At 33.0% G+C, this 18994-nt stretch overlaps 2 protein-coding genes across 2 annotated transcripts in view; one reads left to right on the top strand and one right to left on the bottom strand.

Annotated features, from left to right (window-relative positions):
* The window catches only part of LOC134692835 (neprilysin-4-like), an 82338-nt gene extending 63978 nt beyond the window's left edge, over window positions 1-18360 (bottom strand). The window contains exon 1 of the mRNA XM_063553428.1: window positions 18132-18360. The gene's annotated coding sequence lies outside the window, so the exon portion shown is untranslated. The remainder of the gene's footprint in view (window positions 1-18131) is intronic.
* On the top strand, window positions 1317-6034 carry LOC134692834 (uncharacterized). The gene is made up of 3 exons (XM_063553427.1): window positions 1317-1426; window positions 2111-2250; window positions 4806-6034. The coding sequence occupies exons 2-3, from the start codon at window positions 2111-2113 to the stop codon at window positions 5932-5934; spliced, it is 1269 nt and encodes a 422-aa protein (XP_063409497.1). The 5' UTR covers window positions 1317-1426; the 3' UTR covers window positions 5935-6034.
* Window positions 18361-18994: the final 634 nt, after the last annotated feature.

Below are 18994 nucleotides of genomic sequence, written 5' to 3' on the forward strand. Positions count from 1 at the left end.
AAAAACCCAACACCAACATACATAGAAACGGTCTAAAGAAACTTTGTAGAAATGTTTCATCTTCAAAATCTGTTTCTGTAATACCGCTTAGTAAATAACCAAAAAGGTGTTATATATACCTATAGACTTCTTTTAGCTATATGGTCTCTGTAATTAAATGTTCGGTCCATTTTATATATGATGGAGGCTAGTGTAAGGACTGAGTATTATGTATTGTGGCTTACAATTGTAGCATATAATTGAATTGGAACTATAAAGTAACGAAGTTCGAAATATGACCATTTGCATAAAATAAAAACACATATTGCCTTAGCTTCTATTGTTGTAAAGTCTAGATACTAGATGTATAGTAAAGCGCGCCGCTCAATTGTAACGTCACTATAGTTGACGTACTTCCTTTAGCTTTCATAACATTATCAAACTAGCAACACGTCTGTTATTTAACTTCATGCCATTGTACGAAATCTTACCCACTATACGCTATATTGGTGCCGTGACCAAGATGAAATAATGGAAGCGAAGATGAAAGCCGTCCGAGCGGGACACAAAGGAGCAGTTACGAAACTCCTGAGGAAATTCGAAGACATTCAACAAAGTTCCGAAGCGGATAACGAAGAAATTTCAACTTTATTAGAAGCAGTCACACAGAATAAAAGAATTTTAGAAAATATCAATGAGAATAGCTTGGAGCAAACTTCGGATGAAGATGTAGCAGTGGAAATACTCTAATCAGATGAGTACATGTTCAATTTAGAATATAAATTACGGCAAATTACAAAATTAGTAAAAATTTATCAGAGGTACCAGGATTATAATTTAGTACGCCAGACGCGCGTTACGAAACTACACAAGACTCATCAGTGACGCTCATATCGAAATAGTTATAAACCAAACAAATACAAAGTCAGTTTACAATCAGAGTTTACCCGCAAATGAACCAATTTCATCGAATTTGAACCCTCATGCCGATAGTTTTATACAATCAGTTCCCACTACATTTATTAGTCAACCTCCAACATCTGCAAACCAACAATATACGCATAGCTCAAATTCACGCGCATCTTCTAGCGCAAACAGCGAGTATCACAAGCTACCAAAGTTAAATTTCCTATACTGCTACCTGCAAAAAATAGATTCCACTTTGTCCTCGGTGATTCTTCGTACACTTGTACTACATCTATTAAGCTAAATTTCGTTCAGTGAAATCTTTACTTGTATTCCCTTCTTATCAGAAATTTTTTAATTTAATATCTCTTTTTCTCTAATTTATTTTTTACATGCAGGAAACAATATTATCGTTAAAGTTAAACAAAACAGGAAGATATTGTAAAGTTGTGTATTAAGGTGTTATATTTAAATCAGTTTGTATATTTCCAATTTATTCAGTGATACAAATCGTCTGACTGAGGAATCACAAGAACGAAATGTAAGTTCTTTCTTTGGCAGATCAGTTATACTATAACATTGGAATTGTACGATGAGTAAATTAAATGACAACTGCAATGACTTTAAATACGAAAGTTAAACTTCAAATTATTCGGTGATAACCTAATTGAATTTTCAGCGTATTACTAATGACACGAGTTTTGGGAATAATCTTTAAAATAGTTTGACCACATTAAATTTGAAAAAAATATCATTTATAAATAAACTAAAATTCATTGTGAACTAAAAATCGGATACATTTTCAACATCAAGAGCCTCATCCTGGAAATTTTCATTATGTGATTTCTTGCTTATTTTTGATAGTGATTTATCAATTACCAGACAAAATATTTCATGATTATTTGTCTAGAACTATGTTTTTGATTATTTGAATATGGTGTAAAAAACAATAATTAATGATAGTGTAATTACATTTGCAAACTATTGATAACTTGGACACCCCATGGTAGAACCTAATTAAACTTCGAATTTTAGAACTGATACCATCTACCAATACAACTGTTCTATTATAATCTACCGTTTATTTCTTTAAAAATCGTTTGCGTTTCTGATTTTTTTTTAATTTATTTAATTGTTTGTTTGTTTATTTTATTATTTTTGTAAACCTGTTTTTTTTTATATTTGTTTATTGGCTTAATTCATATTTTATCCATTATATTTTCAGATGTCCTTTTCAAAAAGTAAAGTCATAATCGTCATTATTGCTATTAGTTTACATGTAATACCCACAGCTGCAGTTGTTATAATTAGTGACGAAACAAAAAACGCTGGTGAAGTCAGACAAGATCATAAACAAGACCAAAGGTATTGTATACACAAAGGTTAACAAATATTACCTTGCACTGAAATATGAAATATCTCATTAGTAATTTTACAGAAATAAATTTTTGTTCAAAAGTATGTTCATCATACTCATTACATTAACACCGTCATAATGGAATAACTTGAGATCCTACATGAAAGAGTCATACCAATAAAAGAGGGGACTTTATTTAATGATTGTTTATATTCACCTATTTACCTAATATATCATGTACTAAGTTACAACTCTAGATTCTTCTGACGAGGAAAGGCAACATAGGCCACCGAAAGATGAAATTGATTTATTTTTTTCTTAAATTTATATTCTCATGAAATATTTCCTATATAAGTTATTCCAATCTGCACCGGTATACCATTAATTTTGATATAAAATAAAATCTGTATTACAACTGAGATTTGATGATGCATATTTTACACAAATTTCCGAAACTGAAAGCATTTTCATCATTTGACGAAACATATTGCTTTAAAAACACAAAACACACATGTCTTACGAATAACTACAAAATAAATGGTTCATATATGATGAAAAAATGGTAGAAAAAAATGGCGAAAATCAATGTTAAACTTGATACAGTTGATAAACAAGATCTTGCCGTTTTTTTACTCACTATGACAAAACTGATAATGCATATGGGAATTAGGATATCTAACAGTACGTTGAATATTATCAACAATAGCCGGCATAACTTAGTGCAAACAAAGAGGTAATACATCTATGGTGCGTAGAATATATTCAGTAATTTAGAAAATTATACTTGTTTTTGTAAACTTTTTACCAAATATGATTAGAACTTACTTCCACTTGCCTTTTGGTTTAAGTAAATGTTGACCTATAATATAGTTTGGAAAGTGGACCAGGTTGATTAAAATTAAATTCCTTCATTAGTGTGGACAACTAGTATCAACAGACACTAACAAAGGTGCTTGCTTGTGTAAAATGTAAATAAATAATGAAAAATCCCCCTCTTCGCCTCAAATTCAAATACAAATGAAAACAATAACATATACACGGAAGAATTGTGGATTGATCACATCCTTCAATTCAATTATAAATACATAGAATTGATACAGAGCATCGTGGTAATTTTGACAATAAATAGGATTTTCGAAAAATAGAAGACGCAGGACATTATAAACGAAAACCAAACTTCTAAAATTAGCATTGATATGCGATGTCTTTCGGTTACATACTGGTGTATTTCTTCCCTGATCAAAATATCATTAGTTCAAACATAATTATTTAAATTGCAAATTAAATAAGTCTCTTTACATTTTGCGGTTGCGAGTGCTGCCTTGTAGTGGCATACGCCTGCTCTTTTTGAAATCTACAATGGTGTCTTTTACGTGCAAGAGATATAGTTTACTAGATCTACACATTGGCAAATTTTTCGTCCCCTTCCGACATACTTTCATTGTTTCTCAAGACCATACTCGCAAATGGTGTAATAGAAGAGCCGAAAATTCAGTCCTGGAAAATTTCACTCCAGAACGGGAATCGAACCTGAAAATTGCTCATCCTGCTTTTTTTTAAGTACTCAAAACTCCTGTCATGCCTTTTTCAAATTTACCCCACCCGCCGCCTCTAACTATGTAATGGACAAGTAATATGACTTTTATATGATGTCACGAGGGCGTGACAGAAATGGGAACTTGGTTATGATGTTATAAGGGTGGGACAGAAATAGACCTTGCAATTGGGTATGATGTTAGAGGGTGGGACAGTTTAAGGGACTTGTTTACAACGTTAAACGGGGTTGACAAACATCGGAACTAAGGTATGATTTTACCAGAACGTATCCTGTTATGAGGGAGTGATAGTTAAAAGGAACATTGGTATGATGTTACTAGTGCATGATAGTAATAGAAACTTGTGAATGATGTTATGAGACCATGACAGTTGTAGGAACTTGAGTATGATATTATGAGGGAATTTTTAATTGTACTGGATTGTAATAAGTATAAATGAGAATTCTAATTTTTAGTAGTAGATATTGTGTGGGGATGTATAAGTACCCGGCAACGTCCACTTCTTTTTTTGTCTATCTGATGAGTTAAGCCCTTTTCAACTGATTTTTATAGTTCCTTCTTATGTTGTACTGTTATACCACTGTCCCAGGTTAGGGGGAGGGTTCGGATCCCGCTAACATGTTTAACCACGTCACATTATTTATGTATATGCCTGTCCCAAGTCAGGATCCTGTAATTCAGTGGTTGTCGTTTGTTTATGTGTTACATATTTGTTTTTGATTAATTTTTTCATACAAATAAGGCCGGTATTTTTCCTCGTTTGAATTGTTTTATATTGTCATATCGGGGCTTTTATAGCTGACTATGCGGTATGGGCTTTGCTCATTGTTGAAGGCCGTACGGTGACCTATAGTTGTAAATGTCTGTGTCGTTTTGGTGTCGTTTTGGTGTCTTGTGGAAAGTTGTCTCATTGGCAATCATACACCACATCTTCTTTTTTATATCTACATTGGTTAAAATCTATTGTTAAATTCTCTACATATCCACTATTCATCATTATCTTTCAGTTTTCCGCAATACAACATAATGAAAGACAATCGGGACATACAATACATGGTAAATGAAGCTAAAAAGAACAGATTTCAACGAATATGGACGATTTTGGACGAGAAACCATACCTTATAAATGTTATACCGGAAAACGAATCCTACTCGCTGCTGCACCTTGCGACACTACTGAACAATACCGACGCTGTTTATAAACTTTCAAACTTTACATCATGCGACGTTCTGGTGAAGAGTGCACCAACTCTCAAAAGGAAAAATGCAGGAGACAAAACACCAGAACAACTCGCTAAGAATAATGTCATTAAAGCCTATCTTAAGACTTTTACAGAAAAACGTATGCAGGAACGTTTCGGTAACACACCCGTTTTCGTTACAACTCAAGCAAAAGGCGAGAAGTACAATACACTTGGACTTCCATTGATGTTACTCACAATGAGTTCATACAAGAAAACATTCTTTGGAAATACATCTTTATCTCCATCGAATCATTTTCAAAACCTCCTTAATTACACATTTCAAAGTTCAAAAGTTCGTCTGAAAAATGTCGAGAATGAAGTCATTAATTCGCTTTATGGATTCGACGCTAATTCGGCCAAAATACTTCGAGTAAATACAACAAGGCTCTTTTATGGGAAGATAGTTAAACTATATACAGGAAACCATGTGTATATGGAAATGAACAAAGCACTGAAGCGTGAAGCTTTGTTTGATTATAACACTTACAGGCCTCGAAGTAGTGCACTTCATTTTGGACCGTATGCACTTATGCTTGACTCAGTTTTGACATTTTGGAATGAACTTACACCATATAATGAAATAACATATAGGGGCGTCTCTGTAAATATATCAAGTCATTATGATGTCAACATGATGTTTGTGTACCTAGATTTTGTTTCAACCACAGACGATAAGCACATTGCTGAGATCTTTGCAGGGACACACGGTAGTGTGCTTGTGATAGACAATACGCACTTTTGTGCTTGGCAACCACGTGATATTGCTAAATATTCCAACTACCCGCATGAGAGGGAATATTTGTACCCCTCTGGAGCTGAGTTTCTAGTAACCGCTATGGATGGACGCCATATTTTTCTCAAACTGGTAAACCCGTCCATTTTAGGAAAATAAGCAGACTAGATATGATTTGTTTTGCCAGTGAGACAACTGACCACCATATACAATCTTTACTGGTAAACCCACCATTGTACATATACGTCAACTAAATAAATAAAGCTATATCTTTCAATATAATACTTTACATCTTCATCTATTTTACATAATGTTGACAATAGTTTGACTAAAACTTCACATGGAAGAAGGGCGATTTTGGTCTATGATATTTCCACAAAATAATGCACTAGAACGAATTGTATTTAAATTTACCGGAATTTGTAGGCAACCCTAAGTCTGAATGGAAATTATCATTGATTGTTTTTGAAGGAAAAGAGTCTCAGAAATCTTTGGAAAGTCTTAAAGATCTTAAAGCTATTTATTGAGCCATTAAATATAAACGAAGGTTGCAAATTCTTCAGGCAAATTATTATAAGCTAGACGGGTCGTTTGTGTTATCATCTTTAAAAAAGTGTTATGCAGTTGAAAAAATCAAAACTTTGTATTAGTCACACGCGAACCTGATGACAACTGTCAGTAAGCAAGGAATCCGAATCATACGTTTATATCATGATTTCTAACAACTGAAATTTTGAGACATAGCATAGCATATACGTCAGTGGCGGATCCAGAATTTTTCATAAGTGGGGGCCCACTGACTGACCTAAGAGGGGGCCCTCTCCAGTCACGCTTCAGTGATTCCCTAAATAAGCAACCCATTTTTTTTCCTAAGAAGGGGGCCAGGCACCCTGCCCCTAAATCCGCCTCTGTACGTGTGGGTTATGAATCCGCAAATAGAAAAAATACCATGTACAATATCAATTACAACCAACGTATAAAATTATTTATCTATAATAAAATTGAGAATGGAAATGGGGAATGTGTAAAAGAGACAGCAATACTTATCATTTATTTGCATGCTTATATTATATTCTATGATAATCATTTTGTTTGAATATTGTTGCATTATATGGGTTAGGTGTTATGAAAGTGGAATAGAGAAACTTTATAAGTTTTTAAAGAAATCTGATTGTGTTATAACGAAGATGACATCTTTAATTTGAATGTTTTAATAGTTAAACTGGTTAAATGTGGAAAAAAACTAACAAACTCAATTTCAATACTTGTTTTTACATATAGTTGTTAATATTTGTGTCATTTTGGTCTTTTGTGGATAGTTGTCTCATTGGCAATCACATCACATCTTCTTTTTTTATATTTAAATCATTTAAGGATAATTATGGTTACTAACTATTTACAAGAAGAGTTTCATTCGTCTGACATTCAAAATTAATATCAAACTTCAGCTGATATAAAATAAAATCCTCAATCTTCCGACACCAAAAACATTTTTTTCAAAGGAAACATTTATAGATTATGGACCAGTATTAAACCAAATACATAATGATGAGCAACATACTTGTATCTCCTAAAACATTTAGTAGACATAGGAAGATGTGGTATGAGCGCCGATGAGACAACTCTCCATCTAAGTCACAATTTATGAAAATAAACCATCATACGTCAAGGTGAGGTCTTCAACTCGGAGCCTGTGCTCACATCGAACAGCAATTTTTAGTCATTTTGGTCCTCAATGCTCCCCAACTTTGTACTTTATTTGGCCTTTTAAACTTTCATATTTAATTCGAGCGTCACTGATGAGTCTTTTTTAAGAGTAAACGCGCATCTGACGCAAATGCTGGTATCTATGATACTTTTATTTAAAACAAAATGTTCCATTTTTTTTGTTCAATTGTGCAAATTAATATGCTTTTTCTAAATTTTTAAATTCTAAATTTCAAAATTTTTGTGATTTTACTTTTTCATTAGTATAATATGTATAAAATTGTATACCGTGAATGTATCATTATAATATTGTATGTACTTTATATGTTATTATTATTTCGAGGACTCTCAAGATTAGTTAAAACTAAATTAACAACTGAAACAATTCATATAATAAGCTATCAAAATATTACATCAGCATTACACTGTGACTATCAATCTCTTTTCTAACTGAGAACAAGCACTTGTATTAATCGATATAACTTAATCAAAAGAAGTAACTATTTTTGTAAATACTCAATCAGAACCATTCACATTTTTACTTGATACCTAGATTTAAGAAAGTTACTGGTTCAAACCCCGCTTCAAGAAGAAAGTTTAAGAGACTATATTTTCAGCTCTCCTTTGACACAATTTGCGCGTATGGGCTTGAGAAACGATGATAGTCCGTATGAAGGGGACGATAAACGGCTGACCCGTGTTGAGAGAGAGTAATATCTCTTGCACGTAAAAGACACCCTTGTAGATTTCGAAAAAAAAGCAGGTTAATGCCGGTACAAGGCAGCACTTGCACCTGCAAAGGTGAAAGGGATTAGTATAAGTTGCAATTACTGGTTTCCTAATCCACTATAAATGAATATGTTCAAATTAACTAGGATAGTGTGTGTCAGTTTGCTTCCGGGAGATGGATAATCTGAAGGCACTCGTGTTACAATCAATCACTCGCCTTTTTATTTCATCCCTAGATTTAAGGCGGTACCTAACACTATAGGGAGATAACTCTGTAAAGTCAGCTAAACGTTTTAATTACGTTGAGTTGCAAAGGGGATATTAAGCTTCCTAATGACCCAAATTGGTGTTTTCCAATCTGCTAATATAACCAGTGTAATTTTTCTGACAAAATGGTTGGTTCAAAATTTTTGAAATTTTTGAATTTTTATTAAAGGTTCAAAGCGAATACTTTGTCAAAATTTTATGAAAATTAAACGAACCAAATTAATATTAGTTAAAGTGTCGGGTACCACCTTAAGCATAGATGTAGATATTACATCATTTAGATTTAAGAAAGTGCTATATGAGTTTGCTTCCGGAAGATTGATAATCGGAAGGATCTCGTATGTTTGTATTAAGCACTTAGTCTAGTTAGTTATATGTATATTTGTTCAGTGGGTTAGATGTTAATTCATGTACATCAATTAGGAGAATGATACCAGCTACATAAACATACACGTGGTATGTGACGACACGGAGTAATGAAGAGAGCTCATTACCGTTGATGTTTGGTTAAGAGGTTGATGCGTTCTAATCTGTTGTTAATTATATAAATGCCTCATTATCAGGTTATATACGAATTACTATAATACGTGAAGAAATTTTTTGCGTGTTTGACCTCATAACCTGTAATTTACATTACCGTCAGTTTTTGTAAAAATACAAATGGAAAGGATTGAACATTAAATTTAACAAAACGACATGTTCATAACGTTAAACAATCTGCATGGCATAGTTTACTGAGAAAATCTTCATCATTTTATTTGTTTTTTACTACTTAACTCCTCCGTATCTTCACCTTGAGATTTCAATGGCGTGTTTCTGAACATATCACCTGATTATATATACTAATAAAGATTTTGATAAATATTTTGAAAGTGTTTCATTACGGCAAAGCAAAGAATTACCAAAGAACTTAACAAAATAAAGTAATTCATCAGAATAAATCTTGCATAAGGAGAGACTCTAGCACTGTAGCGCTGTCAGATCCCTACAAATAAAGATTAGCACAGAGCGCTACATGTGTACAGTCGATCCATGCAAACAAAGTACGTACGATGTTTTTCGATGCAAAATTTTCCAAATTGTTTCTGTTATATCTTTCAAAATGTTTAAAGTACATTATTCAAACTTTATCACAACTCTCGAACGTTTCAACAATTTTCAGATTTTGACCAACCCCTATGAAACAATGGCGGGAAAGTGGCCTCCGCTCCTTTTACTCGCTATTAAATACAAAAACAAGATATTTCAATTATATTTCGAGAACCTGTTTAACCAATAGTTGTAATTCTTTTTAAGTTTGCAATTTATAAAATACTTTTGGATGTGCAAGTGTCATTTTAAGAGAGAAAAGAGCAGGGTGGCAAAATGAACAGAGTAAATAACGCACATAACTTGTAGTCTTGAAGCTTGTTATTCGGTGTGGACTTAAAGCTTGTTATTCTGCGTAGACTTAAAGCTTGTTATTCTGTGTAGACTTAAAGCTTGTTATTCTGCGTAGACTTAAAGCTTGTTAGTCGGCGTTGACTTAAAGCTTGTTATTCTGCGTAGACGTAAAGCTTGTTATTCTGCGTAGACTTAAAGCTTGTTATTCTGCGTAGACTTAAAGCTTGTTATTCTGCGTAGACGTAAAGCTTGTTATTCTGCGTAGACGTAAAGCTTGTTATTCTGCGTAGACTTAAAGCTTGTTATTCGGCGTAGACTTAACGCTTGTTATTCGGCGTTGACGCTTTTTTTTCCATTGTCCATATTGGGTCTTTTTATGTTTTCTTTAAGAAGTTGTGTCGATTGGTAACTATCAATGCCAAAGTTTGACTCTGGTATAGAAAATAAACACCCCTGGACAAATCGCTTCTTGTAGTATTAAACATATTGCTAAATGTGCCATCCGTACTTTAACCTATAATGGTTTACTTTATAAATTGTTATTTGGATGGAGAGTTGTCTCATAGGCACTCACACCACATCTTCCTATATCCATCCATCTAAATGTGTGAAATGAACGATTACGCAGCCACTTCCTAGCTAAATACGATGCCTCGTGTCTGATGTAACACTATTAGAACGTTGAAGAACCCTTGCGACACATCTTTGAATGTCGCTTGTGTGATTCAATGCGATATCTGTGGCCCTCATTTACCAGTGCAGAACCTACTTATTGAAATAATTGTTTGTTCTCGAGCTTTAATGTATGAAATATTTGCCGCTGGACGTTTAGAAGTTTTCATAAAGGGGACCTATTGAGTGCCCTGTTTCGTTGATTTCCCCACAATAATCAACCCATGTTTTCCTGCAAAGGGAGGGGCGGACACCTTGCCCCTCCCCCTAAATCCGCCTCTTTCTTATTCATTTTGTATTTCAAAATCATCGAAAGCATCAATATCGACCAAAACAGAAATGCTGATAGGCAAACTAAAAAGGAATATATAAATAATTTGAGAATAAATAAAATAGATATAAAAGACATCCATTATTTGTAACGTTATATCAAATCGATTTAGAAAAATCTTCAACTCTTTGCATCATACAGTTTTCCCATCAAGTATTTCCATGATGATATCTGTTGAGTTGTTTCCCCTTTAAATCATATCAATTAAATAAATATTGTAAAAAATAACGATAAGATTTAAAATAGACAAAATAAATAAATAAATTTCAGAAATCCCATGATCCCATCACTTACAATATTCTCAATATCTGATAACTAATCATTTAACCTCAGTATTATTATTTAAGTCGGACAAGAGTATTATTTCAGTCGGACAAAAGGTCAGTCCTGAAAATCATTCAAAACAAGTTAAATTTAAGAAATCCCATCACACTATTCTCAATATCTGATAACTGCAGTATTATTATTTAAGTCGGACAGAAGGTCAGTCCGGAAACAAGTTTTTCCGTCATTCATCCAATATTTTAATATGTCTTTATTAACCGCATCATGTAGCTCTATAGTATTGGATGAGATTACAGATTATGTTTTCGTTGTAGGGGTGCTTTCAATAATGGAATTACTCATTGTTTAATAACATTTTTGTCCGGTATTATTTGTAAGAGATCTACAAACAAACGTCTTGGGTGACATTTCTTGGATGATTAGAATACCAGATTCATTTTCAGGGAATGTCGGCTATTTGTTTGCTATATTTGTTTCATACCAGACATGGTAAAAACAAATTGTATATCAAAATAAATTTCGAGTGCAGCTTATAGCTTATAAGCATATAATAGGTGAATGAAACTCTTCCTTTCTATTGTGATCAATGATTGTGTTACATTTTCATGATTGAATGAGTATATGCCAAGTGGCAATTTTTTAATGCGTATTCTTTAAGTTATAGTAGAGATGGGAAATATTTCAAAAACAATTTCCACAAACAGATTTTTTCGTCGTAGCGAAAAATCACTCCATCTACATTGAGGGGGGAGAGGGGTTCTGAATACAAATACAAATAATGAACCAAAATGTGTGTCACCATGTGTCATTGTGGTACGAATGTCAAAAATTAATGTAAAAATGTCCTTTACTCCCTTTAAAATACTCGATCAAAATTACTGTATTAATAGTGTAATATGATGCCAACAGTCCTAAAAAGTAAGAGAGCTTTCTGTCAACTGGTCTCAGATGAGTTGCGTTGAAGAGTTGTTACAATACTCAAACGAATGGTCAAATTCCAATAAAATTCCCAAATTTGTCAAGCAAAAATGGAAGTTCAATACGGACAACTACACACGTTGGCAAACAACAAAACAAAATATAATATATGGAGCATTCTGTTAAACAGTCTCTTCAGAGTTGCGTTCTCAAAGTGTTATTGTCATGTAATATCATGTTATAATTAAATGTCGTATAATTTCAATACAATTTTCAAATCAAACCGACGATACTGCACGTTAAAAATTGTAACTCCATATCTTAATAAAATAATTCAACCCTACCGCATATAAATTTACCTCTCCAATTTCAGGAATTCGTATTTTTTGTTTAATGTCTAATCTTTATGATTTCTTCGTTTTTATTATTTGAAGAAGAGTATGTTGACAGCAGATCTTCGATAGCTTCTGTTTCAATTTTCATATCTTGTTTTTTTTCTCCCACTCTGGACGAATTAGAGCTTGACATACACTATGCTCCCCTATTTTTATTTCCCTTTTTTTTTTATTTTCCAATGAAACATTCAAGATTGATTCAACACAGGGATTCAGATTTCTTTATCTTTTCCATGATACCAAAATCAGTTTTTAAATTGCACATTTATAAAAAAAAAAATCAAATTCCCGCCAACTTACAAAATTTGAACCTAAGTATAAAACATACACTGTGTAGGTAGATAGGACTGACTTACCTCGTACAAACTGTGAGATAAAGAACAACGCAAATTGGTTATACATCTTTCGAAAAACAATCAACAACTACATCAAACCCATCAAATTATTATTAGCAAAGAAAAACTCAAAAACTGTAAACTTGATATTGTTGCGTATTGACTTAGTTACGGGTAATTTGTAAATGAGTTCAATCAGTAAATCACTGACTGTTCATCATCTGATTAAAGATCACAATGAATCTCACATCTCACATGTGACGGGAATGCGCCAAATTACCTTATGTAGTCACTGGGAATCTACCGTGTGACGGGAATGAACCAAACTGCCGTAACTAGTCACTGGGAATATCACATCTGACGGGAAGAAACCAAACTGCCACAAGTACTCGATGGGAATATCCCATCTGGCGGGAATAAACTAAATTGCTGTAAACAATCCCTGGGAATTTCCCATATGACGGGAATGAACCAAACTGCCGTAAGTAATCACTGGGAATATCGAAAGCGACGAGATTAAGCCAAATTGCCAAAATAACTCACCGGGAATATCCCAGCTGACGGGAATAAACTAAATTGCCACAATTACTCATTGGGAATATCACATCTGACGGGAATTACCAAATTGCCAAAAGTACTCACTGGGAACATCCCATCTGACGATAATTAACTCAATTGCCACAATTACTCACTGGGAATATCCCATCTGACGGGAATAAACCAAATTGCCACAAGTACTCACTGGGAATTAACCATCTGACGGCAATAAACTAAATGGCTGTAAGCAATCCCTGTGATTTCCCATAAGACGGAAATAAACCAAACTGCCGCAAGTAATCACTGGTGATCAACGATGTGACGGGAATGAACCAGATTGCTATAAGTTATCACTGGGTATTTCCCATGTGACGAGAATAATCTAAACTGCAGCAAGTCCTCACTATGAATCTACCATGTGACTGGGAATTTACCGTGGACAAAAAGAAAGAACCATTTGTTTGAAGGTACTCATCATGAATCTCCATGACAAGAAAGAACTACTTATTGGTAAGTAATCACCATGAATCTATACCTGTGACGAGAAATAATCAAATGTCAGCTAGTAATCACCATGAATCTATACCTGTGACGAGAAAGAACAAATGTCTGTAAATGACCACGATGAATATCCATGTGACGAGCAAAAACCAATGTCTGTAAGGAATCACTGTGAATTTACCTGTGACAAGACATGTACAGAACCAGTTGTCCGAAAGTATTCACCGTAGATCTCTGTAAGAACCAATCATGTCAATTTTCCGTCTGTAATGTAACAGATGTTCTACTACACAGCAATGTGATGAAATAAGCACAGTAAAAAGTGGTGAAGAAAAGTTAATTGGTGTTAATTTTAAAGTAATTAATGAACTTTGAGCTTAAATTAAGAGTAAATGCTCACCAATCTTTCGTAATTTGAAAAGCTTCTCCGCCTAGCCATTGCCTTATTTTTACGTTCTGTCGTAGCGTATAATATTACTATGCAAAGAACGATATTCTGTCTTCTGAATACAAAAACAATGAAGCTCTTTTGTCTTTCAGTCATCGTTATAAAACTGATTATGTTGTCTTTTCAGAAACGGCTTAAAACATCCTATTCTCTATCAAATTCCTCTTGAAGACCTAAAGTGGAATCTATTAAAAGGTTAACAAGAAAATAATTACTTGTCAATTTCTTCATTCATCGTTGTGAATGTGATACTATAACTGTTACAGACGTACGCCTTATTAAAATAATTGCTATTTCTTTTATACCGTTTAGCGCCTTGTTGTCGCTGAAAGCAGCTTCTTTTGTAGATATAAATAGATTACTACAAAGTAACACGTCGAACTGTGCTAACTTCCATGCACTTCGATTTTATAAAGTTCATTATTTTAGAATACCCATGAATCTAACACAATGGTTGTACAGTGTTTGTGCTTTTCTTATTGTTTTAACAGTCAAGAAAAATGCTTTGACAAATTAGAAAGAGTACGTAAAAGTAACAACAAATCGACTAAAGAACAGAAAACAGACAAAGGCCACCTGGTCCAATGCAATGGGTCTTCAACGCAGCGAGAAAATCCCGCACTCGAAGGTGGACCTCGGTTGACTCCTGAATAATGGGTACTAGTTCAGTGAAATGGACGTCCCACTAAATTCACATGAATTTAAATTAATAAAACAAACCAATAGACCTACAAATGTCAGAGGCACCTGACATAGCCCAAGCAAAAAACAAACACGACGGGGTGAAACATGTTTTGTGAGATCTTAACCCTCCTCATATACCTCTAGCCAATGTAGAATAAAGAAACACACAGCAATACGTACAGTAAAACTCAGTTTTAAAAAAGTCCGAATCAGATGTCAGAATAGGTAACAAAAGAAACTAAGCAAAATGACAAATTTTCCCCTTAAGATCATTGAGATCGATTAGTTTGAGATGGAACACACTTGGCGCTCACATTTAATACAAATCATTTCAATCGATTTCAAACATCAATTTCGAAAGATTCTGTTTTTTTTTTACAATTTTCAAATTAAACACTTAAGGTTGATCAGAATCAGGATCGATTTTCTAAAGTTAAAGGCGCCCTATTATGCATGCACAATGAAAAAAAATCGGGAAAACAAATGGATCGTAATCAATTAAACTATTAATAAACTTTCTAAATCTGAACTACTTTCAAGACAATCGCATTCAACTGGTTGAATTAAAATCGAATTTAACATTCCATAAACAATAAAATGCGATTAAAATCTATCGCTTTGAAATTTGATTTGATATACGCCATTGCCACTTAGATATTTATGTTTGTTTTTGTGTTCCCCCCCCATCTTCATTATATTGTCTAAGACGACAGCCTACACAAATGGAAAAAGGGATGCATTAAAAGATCACAAACCAATAACAAAAAACCGACAAAAATATTGAAACACATGGATTCATCTCCTAGTCACATAGGGTCTTCGGCTTACGACAAACAGAGTCTTAAGCAAAAATAAACTACATATAATTAAATCTGTTCTATATGTATGTACACATGTATGGAATTTTTACTCATTGTTGAAGGCCGTACGGTTGCCTTTTACTGCTTACATCTAAGATAGTTGAACCTTGGTGGATAGTTGTCTTATTGGCAAGCATGCCACATCTCCTTCTGTTTATGTTATACTAGGATAATACCAGCTTCTTAGGGAATTATATCATCAATCATGACAATGATCACGTCTTAACTACTTATTTATATTTTTGGTAATGTCATCGGCGGTTTTCAATGTTAATGTTACATGTATGTATCAATGGGAGTCTGTTTGCAAGATTTTTGTTTCTGTTCATGTATAAATCAAAATAGTCAACGTTATTGTCAGATGTCGACCAATATAAAATTCTCGTTTAACTTGAATTGCAAAGACGTGGGTACCTCTATTCTATCTAAAGATCATTTTCTTCTTAGAAACATTCTAAAACTAAAAGTAAAATTAAAATTTGAAAATGGGTTGTTGTTTTGCAATGCAATAAAATAATACGCATGTTCACTTCTTCAGTAAATAAAATTGTTCATATGATCTTTAAACTCTGCTTAAAACACATACAAATTTTTAAGTGATCCCAAAAGCATAAACTTCAAGGAAAAAAGATATATAAATCTTCAGTTGAACACAAAGACAAAACTCCGAGGAAAAATACATTAAAATCTGATATCGAAAGGTCACAGTCCAACGCACATGTTGTACTACACATCACCTTAGAAAACCCATTCTTAAGAACAAATAGAATAATAAAACCAGAAATAAAAAAGGAAATACTGTAAAACACAAACAAAAGTATCTCTTCCTTCCTTACTAAAGAAACTTTTAATCATGACATGCAATTGTCCATACGTTAATATAATGCAGCAAAACAATTGTGTACTGCGAAAACAATTCAAGTACTAGTATTTCAAATTTACATTTTAATTTCATCATATTGGCCTACATAAAGTTATTTACTGACAACACTCTTTGGTTATATCAATGGCGACAAGAATTCTGAATGTTTCAAAGTTACAATTTAATTTCACCACCATGGCCTACATTAAGTTATTAACTGCCAACAATCTTTAGTTATATCAATGGCGACAAGAATTCTGAATGTTTCAAAGTTACAATTTAATTTCACCACCATGGCCTACATTAAGTTATTAACTGCCAACAATCTTTGGTTATATCAATGGCGACAAGAATTCTGAATGTTTCAAAGTTACAATTTAATTTCACCACCATGGCCTACATTAAGTTATTAACTGCCAACAATCTTTGGTTATATCAATGACGACAAGAATTCTGAATGTTTCAAAGTTACAATTTAATTTCACCACCATGGCCTACATAAAGTTATTAACTGCCAACAATCTTTGGTTATATCAATGGCGACAAGAATTCTGAATGTTTCAAAGTTACAATTTAATTTCACCACCATGGCCTACATTAAGTTATTAACTGCCAGCAATCTTTAGTTATATCAATGGCGACAAGAATTCTGAATGTTTTAAAGTTACAATTTAATTTCATCATCTTGGCCTACATGAAGTTATTAACTGCCAACAATCTTTGGTTATATCAATGACGACAAGAATTCTGAATGTTTCAAAGTTACAATTTAATTTCACCACCATGGCCTACATTAAGTTATTAACTGCCAACAATCTTTGGTTATATCAATGGCGACAAGAATTCTGAATGTTTCAAAGTTACAATTTAATTTCACCACCATGGCCTACATGAAGTTATTAACTGCCAACAATCTTTGGTTATATCAATGACGACAGAACGTTTCTTGGAGACTTTGTACAGTAACCACAAACATTTAATCATCCCGATCATCTTAACTCGTATATTTACAATGTATGAAAGTTTTGTCACAAAAGATTCCGTAACAGCAGGATTCACGCTATTAAAATGTGATTCTCTTCAACAGCTGATGTTTTATTGCAGATCGTATCTTAAGTTATGAAACTTATATATTTCTTATTTCTAAATTTCTAATCAAATCTTCAATTTTCCAATTCTAAATGCATTTATTTAACACCTTCACTAGATAATAAATCCTGATTTAATTTACATATGACATTCTTTAGATTTCTGCTTTTTCAATATTAATATCATAGTTTTTATAATGTTATATATATTATAAACACGTTATAATTACTCCTCTTGTTTGAAGTACAACTTCATTTTCTCTACACTAATTCGTCCAAGTTTTATCTTTTTAGTATACATATAATATAGATATTTGATATTGAAATCCTGGTTGTTAAAAAAACAAAACTTACCTTTATGTTGCTTTAAACCTGAGTTGCAAAAAAAAGTTATGAATTCCTTCCAATAATAAAATTTGTATAATCCATTTTCTTAAATTGTTTTGCGCATAAAAAACAAATGTATCGGTTTTAAGATAGATCCTAATTGGCTGACCAATGATAAAGCCAATTACCACATGTCCATAATATGACGAGTGCCTCTGATTAACGACAGGTACGTACAGTAACGTAATAGCATATGGGAATATCGTGAAAAACTGTTTTTGTAATAACTCGGAGATAACAAACGCCGCTTGGTACAGATTGAACTTAATATAGCTGTTATAATTATCACAGATTATAGCATAAAATTCAATTAATTTCTTTTTATATAAAAAGCACAGGAAACAGAACGATCGGACATTTTTGACTTGTCTTCTTAAAATAAAAAAATGAAATGATGTTCGTCTGGTAAAAATTGAGTTCCTATGATGAAAGCTATTGATTTAATTAAACAGATCGGTTTTGTCATAAAAATCTCAATTACTTTTATTAGCTGGTATAGAGAATCTTAAGCTAAACCCAGCAATTCACTTCAATATCCATTACTTAAGAAAACCACATCCGTTTTAGTCTTGGTAATCTCGCTCATTTGAGAGAATCTTTTTGTATAGCATTGTTAGTGTCGGTAAAATCTTTCTCTTAATCAACAGACTTTAACGGTTGCTTTGTAAGAAGTAAATAACTCAATTATTCGTATCAATCAGCACAAGATTTTCCCCATTGAGAATTGTATGAACTTAACAATCAGCAAATGTTCTGTATATTCTATAATGATTAAGTAAAATAAACAACTCGCTCAATGATTTATTAAGAATTACGGTGATGACTATCGA

Source organism: Mytilus trossulus, chromosome 12, assembly GCF_036588685.1.
Source record: "Mytilus trossulus isolate FHL-02 chromosome 12, PNRI_Mtr1.1.1.hap1, whole genome shotgun sequence".
NCBI classification, from domain to species: domain Eukaryota; kingdom Metazoa; phylum Mollusca; class Bivalvia; order Mytilida; family Mytilidae; genus Mytilus; species Mytilus trossulus.

Bases quoted from the DNA above. Each gene is read 5' to 3' on its own strand.
- LOC134692834 (XM_063553427.1), top strand. From the start codon at position 2,111: ATGTCCTTTTCAAAAAGTAAAGTCATAATCGTCATTATTGCTATTAGT. The intron at 2,251-4,805 runs GTATTGTATACA...ATTATCTTTCAG, and splicing joins GATCATAAACAAGACCAAAG to TTTTCCGCAATACAACATAA.